The following is a 16,938-nucleotide window of genomic DNA, read 5'->3' as shown; positions in this document are numbered from 1 at the left end:
TTTAATTGTATTTAGGCGAAAGTGGAACAGCTGAAGCTTATGGGCCCTGTTATACTAACTGCAATTCTGAAGTCTCTTGATCGTTATTCTACTTTGGACTCAGGTTCACTTGTAATGCAATTTAATATTATTTGAACTTCACTAAACTATTATACTTTTTTATTTTGTCTGAAGCATTAGAGAATTATTTACTGATACAAATTGTCACATTCATTCAGATGCTATCGCTAGGGACACTAAAACCTTTGCCTTTCAAGCAATTGGATTGCTTGCACAAAGAATGCCTCAACTTTTTAGGTATTGTCTTGTTTCAGCAGCATTCAATGGGTTCAGTTACCTTTTTCTTAAATGTGTAATCTCATGGCCATCACTTTTTCTATTAGAGATAAGATTGACATGGCTGTTCGGCTTTTCAATGCTCTGAAATTGGAGGCTCAGTTTCTTCGTCTAACTATCCAAGAAGCGACCAATTCCCTTGCTGTTGCATACAGGGTATCCAATTTCATTTCAGTTTGTTTCAGATATAATTCTTACACTCATTTTTTTCAGTTTGTTGGAGTTAATATGTGATATATATGGATTTTAGTCCCATGGTTGTCATCACCCATCTCTACAAAATCAATGCTAAATTCTTCAAATAGGTATCCTGGAATAGCTTTTTTCACTTTTTCCTAGTACTATTGCTAAGATAGAAATAATAGATGTCATTTATGGATCAAACTAGTGTGTGGAAGAGTACTCATAGGAAGGAAGATATTTATGTAAAAATTGGCTTGGAAAAAGCAAATGATCACTTTGGCTTAAGGTCTCTTGGTTTTTGCTTTGTTCAGTAACAGTGAGAGCTGGAAAAAAAGGATTAGGTTTCATTTCCATCACCAATTTCATGGTCTTTTTCTTTAGATTTCTTAGAGTGGGCTTCAACTTAAAGACCATTAATACTTTCTTGTCACTGATTTCACTCAATGTCCCTTGTTGGTTTCCCTTGAGGCAAGAATTTGGGTATTCTTAGACTGTTTTAAGTAGACAATGCTTTTACTTATTTCACACCTGTCGTGGTGTCAAAAATATGATCTCTTTTGAATCGTATTATCGACAATTTAAGGGACATTCTCTTCTATTTTTGAACTTGTATCAAGCTTTGAGGTTAACTTTGTAGGAGCTTTCTCTTGGATATTGTAAATACATTATACATGGACATAGAATCCTTGGTAGGATACTTATTCTATACCATAATGGCCAGTAAATGTTCTACAGTGTTATGGCATTCAATTATCTTAGTCTTCATTAAAGGTGATGGTTGGCTTGCTATGGATGTTACTTTTTTGATCTTGTCTTCGAGAGAAAAATTAGCAAAAAATTGGCTGGTGTAGGTGCAAATGCACCCTTATCAAGCCCACCCCTACGCCTCCTTCTATTATAGCTTTGGTATTTTTTAGTTATAATCTGTAATTTGGACTGTCCATTAGTACGAGCTGGTCCCCAAACATCCGAATGTACTAACTCAAAAGGTTTTAAACTTTTATCAAAACGAGACTTAAAAGTAGCCCGACTATGTTTACTAAGTTCGCAAGTAGTACAATTAAACTTGGAAAAATCAACTAAAGAAGGGACCAAGGCTCGAAGACTATTTGAAGAGGGATGTCCAAGGCGACAATGCCACTGGTAAGCTGAAGAGGGAGTGGAATGTAGAGTTGTCGGAGCAGTAGTTGGCTGGAAGTAGTAAAGACCATGCTTCTCAAACCCCCCACCAATCGTCTTCTTCGTCTTGAGATCTTGAAAGACACAACGGGAAGGAGAAAAAGTAACTGAGCAATTTAAATCTGATATGATTTTGTGAACTGACAATAAATTGAATGAAAATTGAGGGATATATAAAAATGATGAAAAAGTGAGACCCGAAGTGCAGAAGGTACCAATTCCATGAACAGGTGATTTGGCACCATTCGCTATAATAACAACCGATGGTGAGAAAACATGAGAAATATCAGAAAGAAGAGATGGGTTACCTGTCATGTGATCGGATGCCCCTGAATCAATGATCCAAGGTGTAGAAGATGAAGCATGGAGACACATATTACCTGAAGTAACGATAGTAGCGGTGGAGGAGGGCTGATTTGCACGCTCACACTTTACCAGTTTGGTGCTGGTGATTGACCCAAGAAGATGGGATTCCTTAGTATCCATCACAAGAGCTGCCGAACAAATGAGATATAGTAGTGAGAGGGAGCCGAGATAAGAGAACCAAGATCTAGCTGAGTTGAACCCGAGAGAAATTATCGAGGAGAGAACCGTGGAGGGATCCGAGAGAGATTGCTGAGATGAGAACTGAGATCACCGAGGAGAGATCACCGAGAAGAGATTGAGAGAAAGCCGAGATGGAATCAAGATCGGAGTCTGAATAAGACAAAAGAAATTTAAAGAGGGATCGATTTCCGCTCTGATACCATGTTGAGAGAGAGAGAGAGAGAGAAAGAGAGAGATAATAAATGAAAACGTATATGTTATTGAGTAAGTAATACAATAATACAATGGTGAATGGTGTTTATATAGGAGAAGCTACGGGAGTAGGTGAGTGGAGAACAAGAAAACCCTGTACATTGTAATTCTATATATGGTAATGAGGGGTAGGTGACAACTCATACAATACTAACTGTACACGTGTGACAACTCATACAATACTGTATAACAATCTCGAACTTCCATAATGTGTTTTCTCTCATGAAGTTAGACTGATTTTTCAAAAACTCTTTTTTATACTGCATTCACACCTCGGTCATTCTTTCCTTACTTCACATAGGATTACACCAAGATTAATTTGATCATGTATGTACTCATAAATTTATATCATCTTTTTCTTCTCATGAATTACATCTTGCTCTACTGTGCATATGAGATGGCTTCTCAAGTTTTATTTGTTTCTTTTCCGTCTGTTGACTTCTTTGTAATTGGTTTTCTGCCTGAGTTTCAGGGTGCACCCACAACAGTCTTAAAGGATTTGGAGACACTTTTGCTGAAAAATACTCAAGTGGTAGATTTGACTTACGCACTAGTGACCTTATGTTTCTTTTGTTTGATATGTCTCTATTATGTTATTTGGGGATGTCTCTATTATGTTATTTGGGGATAGGAATTTTTCATTCGTATGTGACATGCAATTCTGGTTCCACTAAAAACGTCAGACACATGGACTTATTATTCTTTTTTTCTCACAAGGAACAAAGTGAAGTACGTTTCTCTGCTGTGAGATGGGCAACATCATTGTTTGACTTGCAGCATTGTCCAAGCCGATTTATTTGTATGCTTGGGGCAGCAGATTCCAAGTTGGATATACGGTAGCTTAAATTTTCATACTCTATATCTAATAGGATATATTTAGGCCTAATCATCTAGTTACTTCTACTTTTTAGTGTCATCTTTCTTTCCTATAGTTATTCATATATTTTCACAGCTGATATTTGTATGAAACTGATGCATATTTGTCGTCATACTTGTTCTGCTTCCTCACATCTTGGACCCACCCACTTATTTGGAGTGTGACAATATTAACATAAGAACCGTTGATAATAAACGGAAAGTTAAATACCATGTAAGTCCCAATTTATAATTGTTCATAATCAAAATCTTGGAAAGGCTGTTTTGTGGGGGCTCAAGCCCGTGATGCTTGGAGGGTGGCCCCTTTGTACTTGTGGTGGGGTTTATGGAGGGAGAGAAATAGGAGATCCTTCAATGGAGAGGATACTCTTATTGGGGTGCTTAAGTTCTCTATTCTTAGTTCTCAAAATAACCACAAAATCACAACCTCCTCTATATATTTACAGTTCCTCCCAAGAACCTATTTGGTCCTGTTTTTTGTATTTGGGATGCGCTTTCCGGTTCAACATGCTTTTCTATGACATGTTGCTTATAAAAAAGAAAAAAAAAAAAAAAAAAAATTCTGAACATCAAAATATAGAAAAGTCAAATCTCATAAGATTGCACTCATGACAGTTAACATTCTTCACTAAACTATTACGTTCCATGCCTATGATGTTGAGTTTAAGATATAATCAAATCAAGAGTAAAGTATAGGAAGAAGAAGAAAAAGAGAAGAAAGAGGATGAGAGGAAAAGAGAGACATGGGGAAAAAGAGGAAGGATGAAAGTATTCTTTCATCCTTCCACCACATAAAGGATGAAAGAATGAAAGAATACTTTCATCCTTCCACCACATTCTTTTTATACTAACAAGTTTAAGAAATTACACATAAGGCCTAATATTATATAGTAATAACAAATAAGCCCCTGACAACACTCCCCCTCAAGCTGGTGCAAAGATATCTATCATGCCCAGCTTGACTAGCATATTTTGCAAGCAAGTCTTGCTCACAACCTTAGTAAAAAAATTAGCAACGTGATCATGTGTGTTGACGTATGGAGTACAAATCAGCCCAAGACGAAGCTTTTCCTTGATGAAGTGTTGATTGACTTCAATGTGCTTTGTCTTATCATGTTGACCTGGATTATGGGCAATGCTAATAGCAGCCTTATTGTCACAATACAACTTTGTGATGTTGTGGCCCGAATTTTGATGCCAAGTCGCGTTGTGACCCGCTTGTGACCCGTTGGATGAGCTGTGTGACCCTCTCCCCTTTAGAAAGGTATTGTTTCTTCCAGCCAGCAAACCTCTTTTCACATCTCTCAACCACAGGATCCCAATTTCCCACCCACTTAGATGGAGTCCCAAGAGGCAGCCCAAGATAAGAAATGGGAAAGGAGCTAGTTCTACATCCTAAAATCTGAGGAACCTCCCTAACCGGAACCAGAACACTCTCGCCCACATGCCCACATCCACCTTCAAGGCAGAGACGACTTGAAACCAATTCAAAACGCATCTCAAGAATCAAAACTGTGACGCATCCACATCACAAAAAACCAACGTGTCATCCGCAAACATCAAATGAGAAATCTCCATTTGATTGGCAATATCCATCCCCACCCCGAATCATCTCAAAAAGCCCAAGTTCACAACCCTTGTCATCATTTTGCTGAGAGCTTCCATCACCAAATGGAACAGAAAATCACCTCAAGCTACCAAATAAAATCTGTCGGGATTCCATTCACAAGGACCGAGAACCGAGCGTTGGAAATGCACATGGAATTAGAAATTTCCTCCATCTCTCACCAAATCCCATTCTTTCCAACAAATACATAAGAAAGTTCTAACTAACATGATCGTATGCCTTCTTAATATCCAACTTGCACAAAAGACTTGGAACCCCACTCCTTATTTTTGGAATCAATGCACTCTCCCGCAATGAGGACTGAATCAAGAATTTGGCGACCACCAAGAAAGGCATTTCGAGAATCTGAAATGATTCCGTTCAAGACCAACTTCAATCTCTGAGCCAAGACCTCAGCAATTAGTTTATATATGCAACCCACCAAGCTAATAGGCCTAAAGTCCTTAACATCATACGCACCACCCTTCTTTGGGATGGGAGCAATGAACATAGCAGTCATGCTCTTCTCAAAACGCCCCAAAGCATGAAAATTATCCATCACTTCCCCCTAACCATCTCCCAATTCTCAAGCATAAATCTTATAAAGAACCCATCAGGACCCGGGGCTTTATCTCCATTGCAGCTCTTCAAAACCTTCAAAACTTCCTCTTCTGAAAAAGGCCTCTCCAACCCATCACTGTATCCATCAAAGAATATTATTAAAATAAAATAAAATTCAGCTCAGGTATAACTCAATCATAACAAGAATTAAATAACATTAATAAAAATTTAAGACATTGCACTAAATCTAGATCCGAGGATGATACTACGGCTGAACCCGTGATTGTGCTACCCTGCATCGCTTATAAATCGTGCTTGTTCAGTCCCTTCATCACCGCAAGAGCACCCTTTGAAACCCGAATGAGTCCTCCTCTAGCCTTGTAACTACACCCGTTGGAATCGAGCGTACACTGGGAAATCAAATTCTTCTTCAGCTTTGGTACACGCCTGATGTCCTCACTATGCCATCATACATCTTGATTCGAACTGTACCGAGACCTACAACCTTGCACGACACATTGTTTCCCATTAGAGCTTCCCCTCCACTAGTGGACCGATAAGAGGTAAACCAGTCCCTGTTTGGACAAATGTGATTCGAGGAACCTGATTCAAGAATCCACTCATCGCCAGAGCCGCCAACATAAATTGTGAGAATTTTACCACCATTTGAATCATTACCCTTTGCAACAGCACGTCACTGGCTTCAGAGGATTTTTTCTTTCCCTTATGCTCCAGAAAGTTTTTCCTGAAGCCTTTCCTTATCACAGCTATAGCATCTCAGCACATTCGTTCTGTTCTTAGACTTGAAACATTCGTTGTTGCCAGACCCTCCCTTTTGATTCATACTCCCTCTAACAACCAAGCTCTCTCCCAAACCTTCTGTATTGCCTTCAAACGCCCTTCTTTGCAACTTCTTAGAATTCAAAGCTACCTTCAAGTCTTCCATAGACAACACAGTTCTGCCATACATCATTGTATTGACAAAGTTCTCATACGAGAGTGGTAGAGAACACAAGTGAATAATGGCCTGAGACGAATCAATATTATTTTACTCCATGATGATTCTGTTTACCTAGTCAAGATGGTCTTTTAGAGATGAACCTTCGGGCATCTGAAGATTGAACAACCGTTTCTTTAGATAAAATAGATTCGCAAGAGATTTCGTCATATACAAAGACTCCAATTTGTTTCATAGCCCATCTGGCGTAGTCTCTCCAGAAACTTCTCGCAAAACTTCGTTACTCAAGTATAAGATAATCGCACTGTGTGCTTTATCCATAACCTCATCTTTGTCCTTAATATTTTTCGGCAGTACATCCTTCCCCTTCAGCGCTTTGGATAACCCATGTTGAACTAATGGAACCTGTATCCTAACCCACCATAAGTTGAAATTGTTTCTACTATTAAATTCCTTGATTTCTAGATGCTTGGTTGCCATCCCAGCTTCGAACCGAATGCTCTGATACTAGTTTGTTACGACAAATGCCGACAACCAAGAACAAATCATGAATCATGACAGAAATAAACACGCCACACAAAGGACACAAAGTTTTACGTGGTTCGACACAAGTTGTACCTACTCCACGGTGAAGATCCGGTGAAAGATTTTACCATGCGAAAATTAGGAGATTACAAGTTTCAGCCCCCAAAGTCTAGCTCTCACTGTCTTTCCAGCGATTTTCAGTATTCTCTCTTTATTCCATTCCAAACGCTAAACGCCCTTATATACCGAACTACGAGAGAGTACTAAATAGGATCCAGGACCCGCAAAGGAAAAAACGGGTCAAAATTTCGTGCCAAAACATCACACAAAGCTCACTTTTCAGGTGCGACCCCGCCGAAACAAAATTCGTGCCACAATGTCACATGCTGCATCTTAAGAAATCAAGAAAATTTAGGTAAGCTTCATTATAGGGGTGATGACAGTATTCTTCTGGGCTATTCTCCAACAAGTGATGTTATGTAGTGTTTTATCTTGGGTCACAGTGTCATGGAGTCTGTTAATGTGATGTTTGATGATACTAAGTCTAGAGATAATACACATCATGAAGATGAGGATGGTGGAACTCCATGTAAGGACAATGATATCTTTGAGGAGAGCCAACAAACGCAGCTTATAAAATCCCCCTGCTGAAGCTTCAACATTATCAAACATTGGAGTTCAAATTGTCATCCATATTGGCTTTATTGAGCTAAAAGAATAATTAGTTTATCGGTTAAAGTACTACACAATTGAATCTACTCCACAAATAGTAGTTGTTTTCAAAACAAAAAACTTGAAATATTTAATGTTATGACCGTCATATTATTACAAATGTTCAAAGAAATAATGTTTACACTTTAGCTTATCTATCTTTTTAGAATTTTCTTAAACCTCCCTAACAATGCGATTTGCCTGTCGGATAAGTGCCCATGGCGTATCTGTGCTGTGTGTGAAAATTTAAAAATAAAAAAATTCTAGACACACCTTTTGGCGTGTACAACATGTGTCGGGCTTTGTCCGACAGTGATTCGGGCGTGTCCACGCTTCCTAGCTATAATAACTTACTCCGTAAGCTAAGCACTAATAATCTGATTTCTTTGTCCGGAGGAAGTTTTGGTTGATTTTGTATGGCATTTGTTGCTTCTTTTTATTTTCCTTTTTCCATATTTTTTTTTGGATACACTTGCTGACTTCTTTTTTCTGTAGGGAAATGGCACTTGAAGGTTTGTTTCTGGGTAAAGATCAAAGGAGAACTATTAACGACCATTTCGATATTAAGTACCCTAAGATTGGAGACATGCTGAATTATATTCTTAGACAGCAACCGGCATTGTTAGATCCCACTGAGATGAGGGAAATGAAGCTTCTTTTCCCATCACAAACATATGTGGCTATGATCAAATTTTTGTTGAAGTGCTTTGAGGCAGACATGGAGCAAAAAACCTCGGTAGAAAAAGCCTCTGAATTTTGGCTTTCAGTGGAAAATACGTGTTTGCTGCTAGAACATGCTATGGCGTATGAAGGCTCTGTTGAGTTGCATGCTAATGCCTCCAATGCTTTAATCGCAATTGGAGCTAAAATACCAGAGGTTGATTGCATGAGTTTTTTTACGCTGTATTTTTCATATTGCTTTTCTTACAGTTCTCTATTTGAAGTATCATCTTTTTTTTGTAGATGCTACCATCACGCTATGCTGTGAAAATTTCATGGCTAAAGCAATTACTAAGTCATGTGGACTACAACACTCGTGAATCTGTAGCACGCTTACTTGGAATTGCTTCCCATGCTCTTCCTATATCTGCTTCGTCTGATCTTATAAGCGAACTAATTTCCTCATTTGGTGTTCAATGGATCAGGTTTGTGCTTTTGTATTTCATGCAACATTTTCACAATAACTAGATATTTGTTAAAATTGTAATTTCTGATTTGAGGTCACTGTACCTGTATTTCTGACTAAGAAGTTGGTTTCAAATTCTTCTTTAGGTTTGAAGCACATCATGGACTTTTATCGGCCTTAGGATATGTTACTGCAGATTGCATGTCTAGAACACCTACTGTAAGTTGTATATTTAGTTTTCTGTGCTTTTGGTTATTTCTTATTTATTTATTTTGATAAGTAAGAATATATTAGAGAACCTTCAACAGGGGAACACGTCCCCAATACTATACAAGGGCTGTAGCCAAAGAAAAGATCCCAAGGACCCAAGGAACCCAAAAAATCAACAATCTTCTTGTTAAAATTTTGAATGCGGAAATAATAAAAGCAAATAGGAAAAGGGAAGAGAGAAATATGGAGAACACAGGCATATACATGGTTTAGCACTAAGGCCTACATCCATGGACAAAGAGCCACTAAGGGCTACATTATATTATTTAGATCTGTATATTGCTTGAGTACAAAGAGCCTATATATAGGCATGGTAAAGATAAGAAAATATGAAAGGTCAATAGTCAAAAGGGGCATCGTGATTGGTGGAGGATTTTGCTCCATGATTATATAAAAACATTTATAGTTGGAAGGAAATTGCCCGGATCACCGTGATTGGTGGAGGATTTTGCTCCACAATTATATAGAAATATTTTATATATTTCAACACTCCCCCTTAAGTTGGAGCATGAATATCTTGAATGTCCAACTTGCCAAAGAAACGCCTCAAAAGATGATGAGAATGTGTCTGGAACAAAGCCAGGAAATTGACAAGATCTTGTTGGAGAAAATAAATTGGAACTAAGCTGGAAAATGGCCGGAACTAAGCCGGAACTATGCCGGAAAAGGACCGGAACTAAGCCGGGAAATGGTCGGAACTACACTGGGAAAAGTCGGAACAACGCCGGGAAAAGAATGTGAAGAAATAGAGAATAAGCTCCATGATAATAATTTCCATACTCACCCTCAAAATCTAGGATCGATGCTTTGATACCATGTTGAAAGAAAAATAAAAGTTGAAGAGAGAAATTAAAACATGAAAAACATAAGAATATAACATGGTTCAGCCACTAGGGCTTACATCCACGACACACAGCCCAAGGGGCTACATCTCCTTCGTTCCATTCTCTCTTAATTCATATACAATACAATGGTGGAGGCTCCTTTATATTGGAGAAGAAATTATGAGAATGGAAAGAATTAGAAAATAGGAAACAAGGAGGATTTTTCTACACTGATTCCTCTAGTAACACTAAATCTTCAATAATAGGAAACTACACCAATTATTGAAAGATGTTCCTCCACTGATTCCGCCATTAAATTTTCAATACTCCCCCTCAAGTTGGAGCATAAATGCCCAACTTGTCATTGAGATGACGAGTAACAACAAGTGTGAATGATGAAGAGAGAAGAGAAGAGACGAAGAACAATGCTACCGAACACACCGATAGCCCAAACAAGTCAACAAAAAACTGCCGGAGACACGGCAAATGTGAGGACAATGTTACTGAACACATCGGCAGCCCAAACAAGTCAATAAAAATTGCCGGAGACACGGCAAAAACGAAGACAATGGTACCGAACACACTGGTAGCCCAAACAAGTCAATAAAAACTGCCGGAGACACGGCAAAGGCGAAGAACATTACTGCCGAACAAATCGGCAGCCCAAATAAGTCACAAATAGCACTGAGAAACCCTTAGCAACATTTTAGATGCTAAGGGCATACCCCAAAAGAGGGGTCTGAATCTAGGAAGAGAAATTAGGCTTTGATACAATGTTGAAATTTTGAATGCGGAAATAATAAGTGCAAATAGGAAAATGGAAGAGAGAAATATGGAGAACACAGGCGTATACATGGGTCGGCACTAACCATGTATTACCAGGATTTGTTCACAGAGTTTGCCTCTTGGAGACTACGGTTGGATGATATTGAGTTTGATGCAATTTCTGATGAGGAAAGGGTGGATTTGGAGAGGCCATTTGGGGAGAAGGAAGTGCTGGAAGCTCTAAGGAGCTGCGATGGAGATAATGCTCCGGGTTTGGACGGGTTTACAGTTGCTTTTCTCCAAAAGAATTGGGAGGTGGTGAAAGCGGATGTGATGAGAGTCATGGATGCCTTCTTTGACGAGGGTTGTTTTGAGAAGAGTTTGAATGCCTCTTTCATTACCCTTGTACCTAAAAAGGGTGGAGCGGTTGAAGCTAAGGATTTCAGACCAATTAGTTTGGTGGGCTTTGTTTATAAGATTATTGCAAAGATCTTGCCTATTAGGCTAAGGAAAGTTTTGGATGGGGTCATTTCGGAGTCACAAAATGCGTTCGTTGGAGGAAGGAAAATTCTTGACCCAGTTCTTTTTTTTTTTTTTTTTTTTGATAAGTAAGAATTTTATAAAAAACGCTCAAAGGGGAGCGAAACCCATGGAAACAAGAAGAAAAGGCCACAAAAATCCTCAAGCCTTCAAAGAGGCCAAAAAAATAACAATCTCCTTAACAGAACGATAATCTCTCCCTGAGACCTATCAAAAGAGAGTAGAAATAATAGAGAACTTAAGCATAGAAATGGGCTTCTCCTTGCCATCGAAGTATCTCCTAATCCTCTCAAGCCAAATGCACCACCAAACACATAGAGGGGTCGCCCTCCAAGCATCCCTGATAAGTGCCCCAATTGAGAAACCTCTCCAAGCCTCAATCAACCCTCTAGAAGAACATGGCATAACTCAGGGGACCCCAAATAACCCAATCATCATATCCCAACAATCTCTGGCCATACAGCAATGCAACAGAAGGTGATTGACTGTCTCCTCATCGCGACGACACAAGAAACAGCGATTGATAACCACCTGCTTTCACCTTCTCAAATTATCCTGGGTTAAAATCCTACCCAAGACAAACGTCCAAGCAAAGAAGGCCACTCTAAGGGGAGCCTTGGAGCGCCAAATAGCCTTCCAAGGGAAAGAGCCACCCTCCCCAATAGAAAGACACTTGAAAAAGGATCTCACCTCGAATCGACCCTGAGAGTGAGGACTCCAAAGCCAACAATCAGCCTCCTCATGAGAAATCACCTATCTATACAGCAACTCTAAAAAACGAGTGACCTCCTCAATTTCCCAATCCTGAAAATGCCTCCTAAACTGAACATCCCAAGTTAGTCTTCCGTTATCAAGGTGATAACAGTCAACCACCAAGGCTTGCCTATCAGAAGCAATCCTGTGAAGCCAAGGAAAAGTGAGAGCAAGAGGAAGCTCCCCACACCAGAGGTCCTCCCAAAATCTGATCCTCCTACCATCCCTTAACCGAAAGCGAACATGATTATGAAACACGTCCCAACCCTTTCGAATGCAAGACCAAACCCCCACACCTCTAGGACCACGCACCTCGAGAGAACACCACCTACCACTGATTTCCCCAAACTTGCTTGCAATAACTTTCGTCTAAAGCCAACGCCTCTCAACCCCGAAATGCCAAAGCCATTTCCCAAGAGTGGTGAGCAGGGGATTGTGTGTAAATTGGATATTGAGAAAGCCTATGACCATGTGAATTGGGTGTTCTTATTGTATTTGTTGGAGAGGATGGGGTTTGGAACCAAATGGAGAGGGTGGATTCATCAATATATTTCGACAGCTCGTTTCTCTATCTTAGTGAATGGGTCACCAGCAGGATTCTTCGCAAGCTTGAGAGGTTTACGTTAGGGGGATCCTTTTTCCCCATCTCTATTCATTATTGTAATGGAAGACTTCAGCAGAGTCATGAAAAAGGCAGAATTACTAGGCTTTATTCAAGGTTTTTTGGTGGGGCGTACGCCAAATCAGATTGTTACATCTCACTTGCTGTTTGCTGATGATACTATTGTTTTTTGCGGCGCGAGTGTGACTCATTTGAGGCATTTGAGGTGTGTACTAGTCTGTTTTCAAGTTGTCTCTGGGCTGAAGATTAATATTGGCAAGAGTGTGATTGTTCCAATGGGGGAGGTGGTTCACATTCATGATCTGACAGCTATTTTGGGTTGCGGAGTTGAGTCTTTTTCGTTTTCATATTTGGGGCTTCCCTTGGGTTCTTCTACGAGGAGAATTGCTGTTTGTGATCCAGTGGTGGAGCGTTTCCAAAAGAGGGAATCCGGGTGGAAGAAGCAGTACTTGTCGAAAGGGGGTAAACTCACATTGTTGAAAAGCACCCTTTCTAATCTTCCTACATATTTTATGTCTTTGTTTCCGATTCTTAGAACAGTGATCAGTAGACTTAATAAGATTTAGGGGAATTTTCTGTGGAGGGGATTAGGGGAGGAGTTCAAGTATCATCTTGTGAAATGGGAGAAAGTCTGCACCCCTATTAAAAGAGGAGGTTTGGGAATTCGCAAGTTGGAAATGTTTAATAAAGCTTTGTTAGGGAAATGGTTATGGAGATTTGGGTGTGAAAGGTCTGTGCTTTGGAAGCGTGTTATTGCTTATCGGTTTGGGGAAGAGGAGGGTGGTTGGATGTCTAGAGGTGTGTCTTGATCAGCAGGCATGGGCTCATGGAAAGGTATTAGGAGGGGCTGGGACGAGTTCTCTAAGCGGATACGATTTAGAGTTAGGAATGGTCGGCATGTAAGGTTTTCAAAGGATTTATGGTGTGAGGATGTGGTGTTGGCTTGTAGGTTCCCTAGTCTCTTCAAGATGGTTGAGGATACTTATGCTGTGGTTGCAGATTACTTTTGGCTTGAGAATGAGAGGGCTAGTTGGGATGTGAGATTCCGTAGAAATTTCAATGATTGGGAGCTGCTGGAATTTACAGATTTAATGGGATTAATTTATGGTCAAGCGGTGGAGGGGGAAGGAAGGGATGAGATGGTGTGGATGGGGGGTTCTAGAGGGGTGTTTGAGGTGAGGTTGTTTTACCAAAGCCTTACGGATTTGATAAGCAATGCCTTCCCTTGGAAGGCTGTGTGGAGGACTTCAACTTCATTGAAGGTGGCTTTTTTCATGTCGACAGCAGTGCTTGGCAGCATTCTTACTCTCGATAATATTAGAAGAAGACGCTAAATAATAGTTAATTGGTGTTGCATGTGTGAGAAGATAGGCTAATCGGTTAACCATCTCTTGTTGCACTGCAAAGTGGTCCTGAATGTTTTTGGGGTAGATTGGGTTGTGTTAAATACTACGTTGGATATGTTGGAGGCTTAGAGAGGGAGACCAGTGGGCAGCCGGGTTAGAAAGGCTTGGAGGGTAGCCCCTTTGTGTATGGTGGGGGTTGTGGCATGAGCGGAACAGGAGATCTTTCGATGGAGAGGAGTCGTCGGCGTGGGTTTTTGTTTTTTTGATAAGTAAACAATTCAATAAAAAAGCGTTCAAAAGAGGAATGCGTCCCTAACAAAACCATAAACACCTGGAACCCCTAAGGTCCCAGGGAAGCCAAAAACTCCACAATCTCCTCAGCAGAAGAGCATAATCTACCCAAACCCCCAAAACAAAGAAAGCTAGTAACAGAAGATTTCAGAACACTAATGGAAGATTCCTCTCCTTCAAAGTATCTCCTATTTCGCTCCCTCCACAAACACCACCAAAGACACAGAGGCACCATCTTCCAGAACCCTTGAGCCCACCCAACCCCTTCTCCAGGTGTCCATCAAGCCTCTAGTAGATCTAGGCATGACCCAACAAACTCCAAATAAACCTAGAAAAAGGTTCCAACAATCCACCGTCACTGGACAATGCAAAAGAAAACGATCCACCGACTTGCCATTGCACTTACACATGGAACACCAATTCACTGTGATAAGCTTTCTCCTTCTCAAATTATCCAGCATCAAAATTTTACCCCACACAACCGTCCAAGTGAAAAAAGCCACTTTTAATGGCGCCCCCCCCCCAAAGCAGAAGAAGTCCAAACAAGAGAATCCCTACCTTCTCCCCGGATCACCTGGCTATACAGCACCTTTAAAAAACCAAGAACATCATCCATCTCCCAATCCTGAAAAGATTGCTGAAAAAGCACATCCCAAACCGGTCTCCCACTATTAAGGCGATAATAGTCAGCCACCAAGGCATACATATCCATCGTAATCCTAAACAGTCTCGGGAAAGAACATGCTAAGGTGCGGTCTCCACACCACACATCCTCCCAAAACCGAATCTCCCTACCATCATGAACTCTGAATCTGATATGCTTAGAAAACTCATTCCATCCCTTCCGAATGTCTTTCCAAACATCGACACTTCCAGGTATAGACACCACAACCGAACACCCCTCTCCCCCCTATCCTCCCCAAACTGACACCCTATCACCCTTCTCCACAATCTATCCCGCTCAATACCAAACCTCCACAACCACTTACGTAACAAAGCCCTGTTAAAAGGCACCAAATGCCTAATCCCAACTCCTCCAACCTTAATAGGCTTCCACTTCTGCTCCCAACGAACCAGATGATACTTAAACTCATTCCCCAACCCTCCCCATAAGAAATTCCTCTGAAATCTTTCAATACAAGCAACAACCGAGGACGGAATCTGGAAAAGAGATAAATAATATGTGGGAATACTCGACAACGTGCTTTTCAGCAAGGTAACATTCCCCCCTTTTGATAAGTATTGCTTCTTCCACCCCGCAAGCCTCCTTTCCACCCTCTCCACCATTGGATCCCAAGCACCTACAATCCTCGAGGAAACCCCCAGGGGCAAACCAAGGTAAGAGATCGGGAAAGAACTAGCTCCACAACCAAGAACGGAAGCTAATTCCTCAATCTCCGGAACCTCACCCACTTGAATCAAAGCACTCTTCCCCACATTTACTTTCAACCCCGAAATTGCCTAAAAACAGATCAACACCGACCTCAAATATCTTATCTGAGCCACCTCAGCCTCGCAAAAACCAAGAGTATCATCTGCAAACAATAAGTGGGAAATCTCCAGCTGATGCATAACATCCCTTCCCACCCTAAAACCCTTGATAAAACCCACCTCCACAGCCCTCTCCATTAATCTACTCAGCCCCTCACAATGATAAACAGTAGTGGGGATAATGGATCTTTCTGACGCAAACCTCGCGAACTACCAAAGAAACCAGCCTGCCCCCATTCACCAACACCGAGAATTTCACTGAAGAAATGCAGAACTCTATCCACTTCCTTTATTTCTCCCCAAAACCCATCGTTGCCATCAAATATAGCAAATAACTCCAACTAACATGATCATAAGTTTTCTCCACATCTAACTTACATAAGGCCCCTGGAACCCACTCCGCAATCTATCATCCACACACTCCCTAGCAACGAGAACAGAATCCAAAATCTGACGCCCCCTATAAAAGCATTATGAGATTCCGTAATAACCTCATCCAACACCCCCCTCAGCCTCAAAGAAAGAGCTTTAGCTATTAGTTTATAAATGCATCCCTACAAACTAATAGGTCTATAAAGAGCTCTCTTCTTAGGAATGAGAGCTATAAACGATGCATTCAAAGATTTCTCAAATCTCCCCAGAGTATGAAAAACATGAAAAGTTCCCATCACCTCGCCCCTGACCACAACTCCAACAGAAATCTCATAGTGAACCCATCCGAACTCGGAGCTTTATCCCCATTACAGTTCCTCAACGCCTTCAACACTTCCTCCTCAGAATATGGAAGCTCCAAAACCTCCCTGTTCGCCTCAGAAATCCTATCAAAATTGAGACCATCTAGCCAGGGTCTAACAAACACAGGCTCTGTAAACAACCTCTGATAAAATTTGGCAATCCCCCTGCAAACATTATTCTCCCTACTCAATACCACCCTATCCACAGTAAGCCTCCCTATGTGATTACCCCTCCTATGAGCATTCGCTAACCTATGGAAAAACTTCGTGTTCCTGTTCCCCTCCTTAAGTGATAAAGCTCTGTATTTCTGTCTCCACGAAATCTCCCCCGACATAGCAATCTCAGCAATCTCCCCCTCACACACCACTCTCCTACTTCTCTGCTCATCATCAATACCACCCATGCCTTCCCGGCGATCAATCTCTGCAATCTCCCCCAAAGC

At 40.8% G+C, this 16,938-nt stretch overlaps 1 protein-coding gene across 1 annotated transcript in view; it reads left to right on the top strand.

Annotated features, from left to right (window-relative positions):
- Positions 1-16,938, top strand: part of LOC132268214 (uncharacterized) — a 105,618-nt gene that overhangs the window by 21,316 nt on the left and 67,364 nt on the right. The window contains exons 10-17 of the mRNA XM_059769011.1: positions 16-103; positions 219-297; positions 384-492; positions 2,969-3,028; positions 3,214-3,332; positions 8,229-8,610; positions 8,697-8,878; positions 9,006-9,078. Of these exons, the coding sequence (XP_059624994.1) occupies positions 16-103; positions 219-297; positions 384-492; positions 2,969-3,028; positions 3,214-3,332; positions 8,229-8,610; positions 8,697-8,878; positions 9,006-9,078 (1,092 nt within the window). The remainder of the gene's footprint in view (positions 1-15; positions 104-218; positions 298-383; positions 493-2,968; positions 3,029-3,213; positions 3,333-8,228; positions 8,611-8,696; positions 8,879-9,005; positions 9,079-16,938) is intronic.

Source organism: Cornus florida, unplaced genomic scaffold (assembly GCF_030987335.1).
Source record: "Cornus florida cultivar Cherokee Brave unplaced genomic scaffold, ASM3098733v1 CherokeeBrave_3.0.0_Hap2_Chr08, whole genome shotgun sequence".
NCBI lineage: Eukaryota > Viridiplantae > Streptophyta > Magnoliopsida > Cornales > Cornaceae > Cornus > Cornus florida.
Note: the sequence above shows the minus strand (reverse complement) of the source record. Positions and strands in the feature narration are given on the sequence as shown.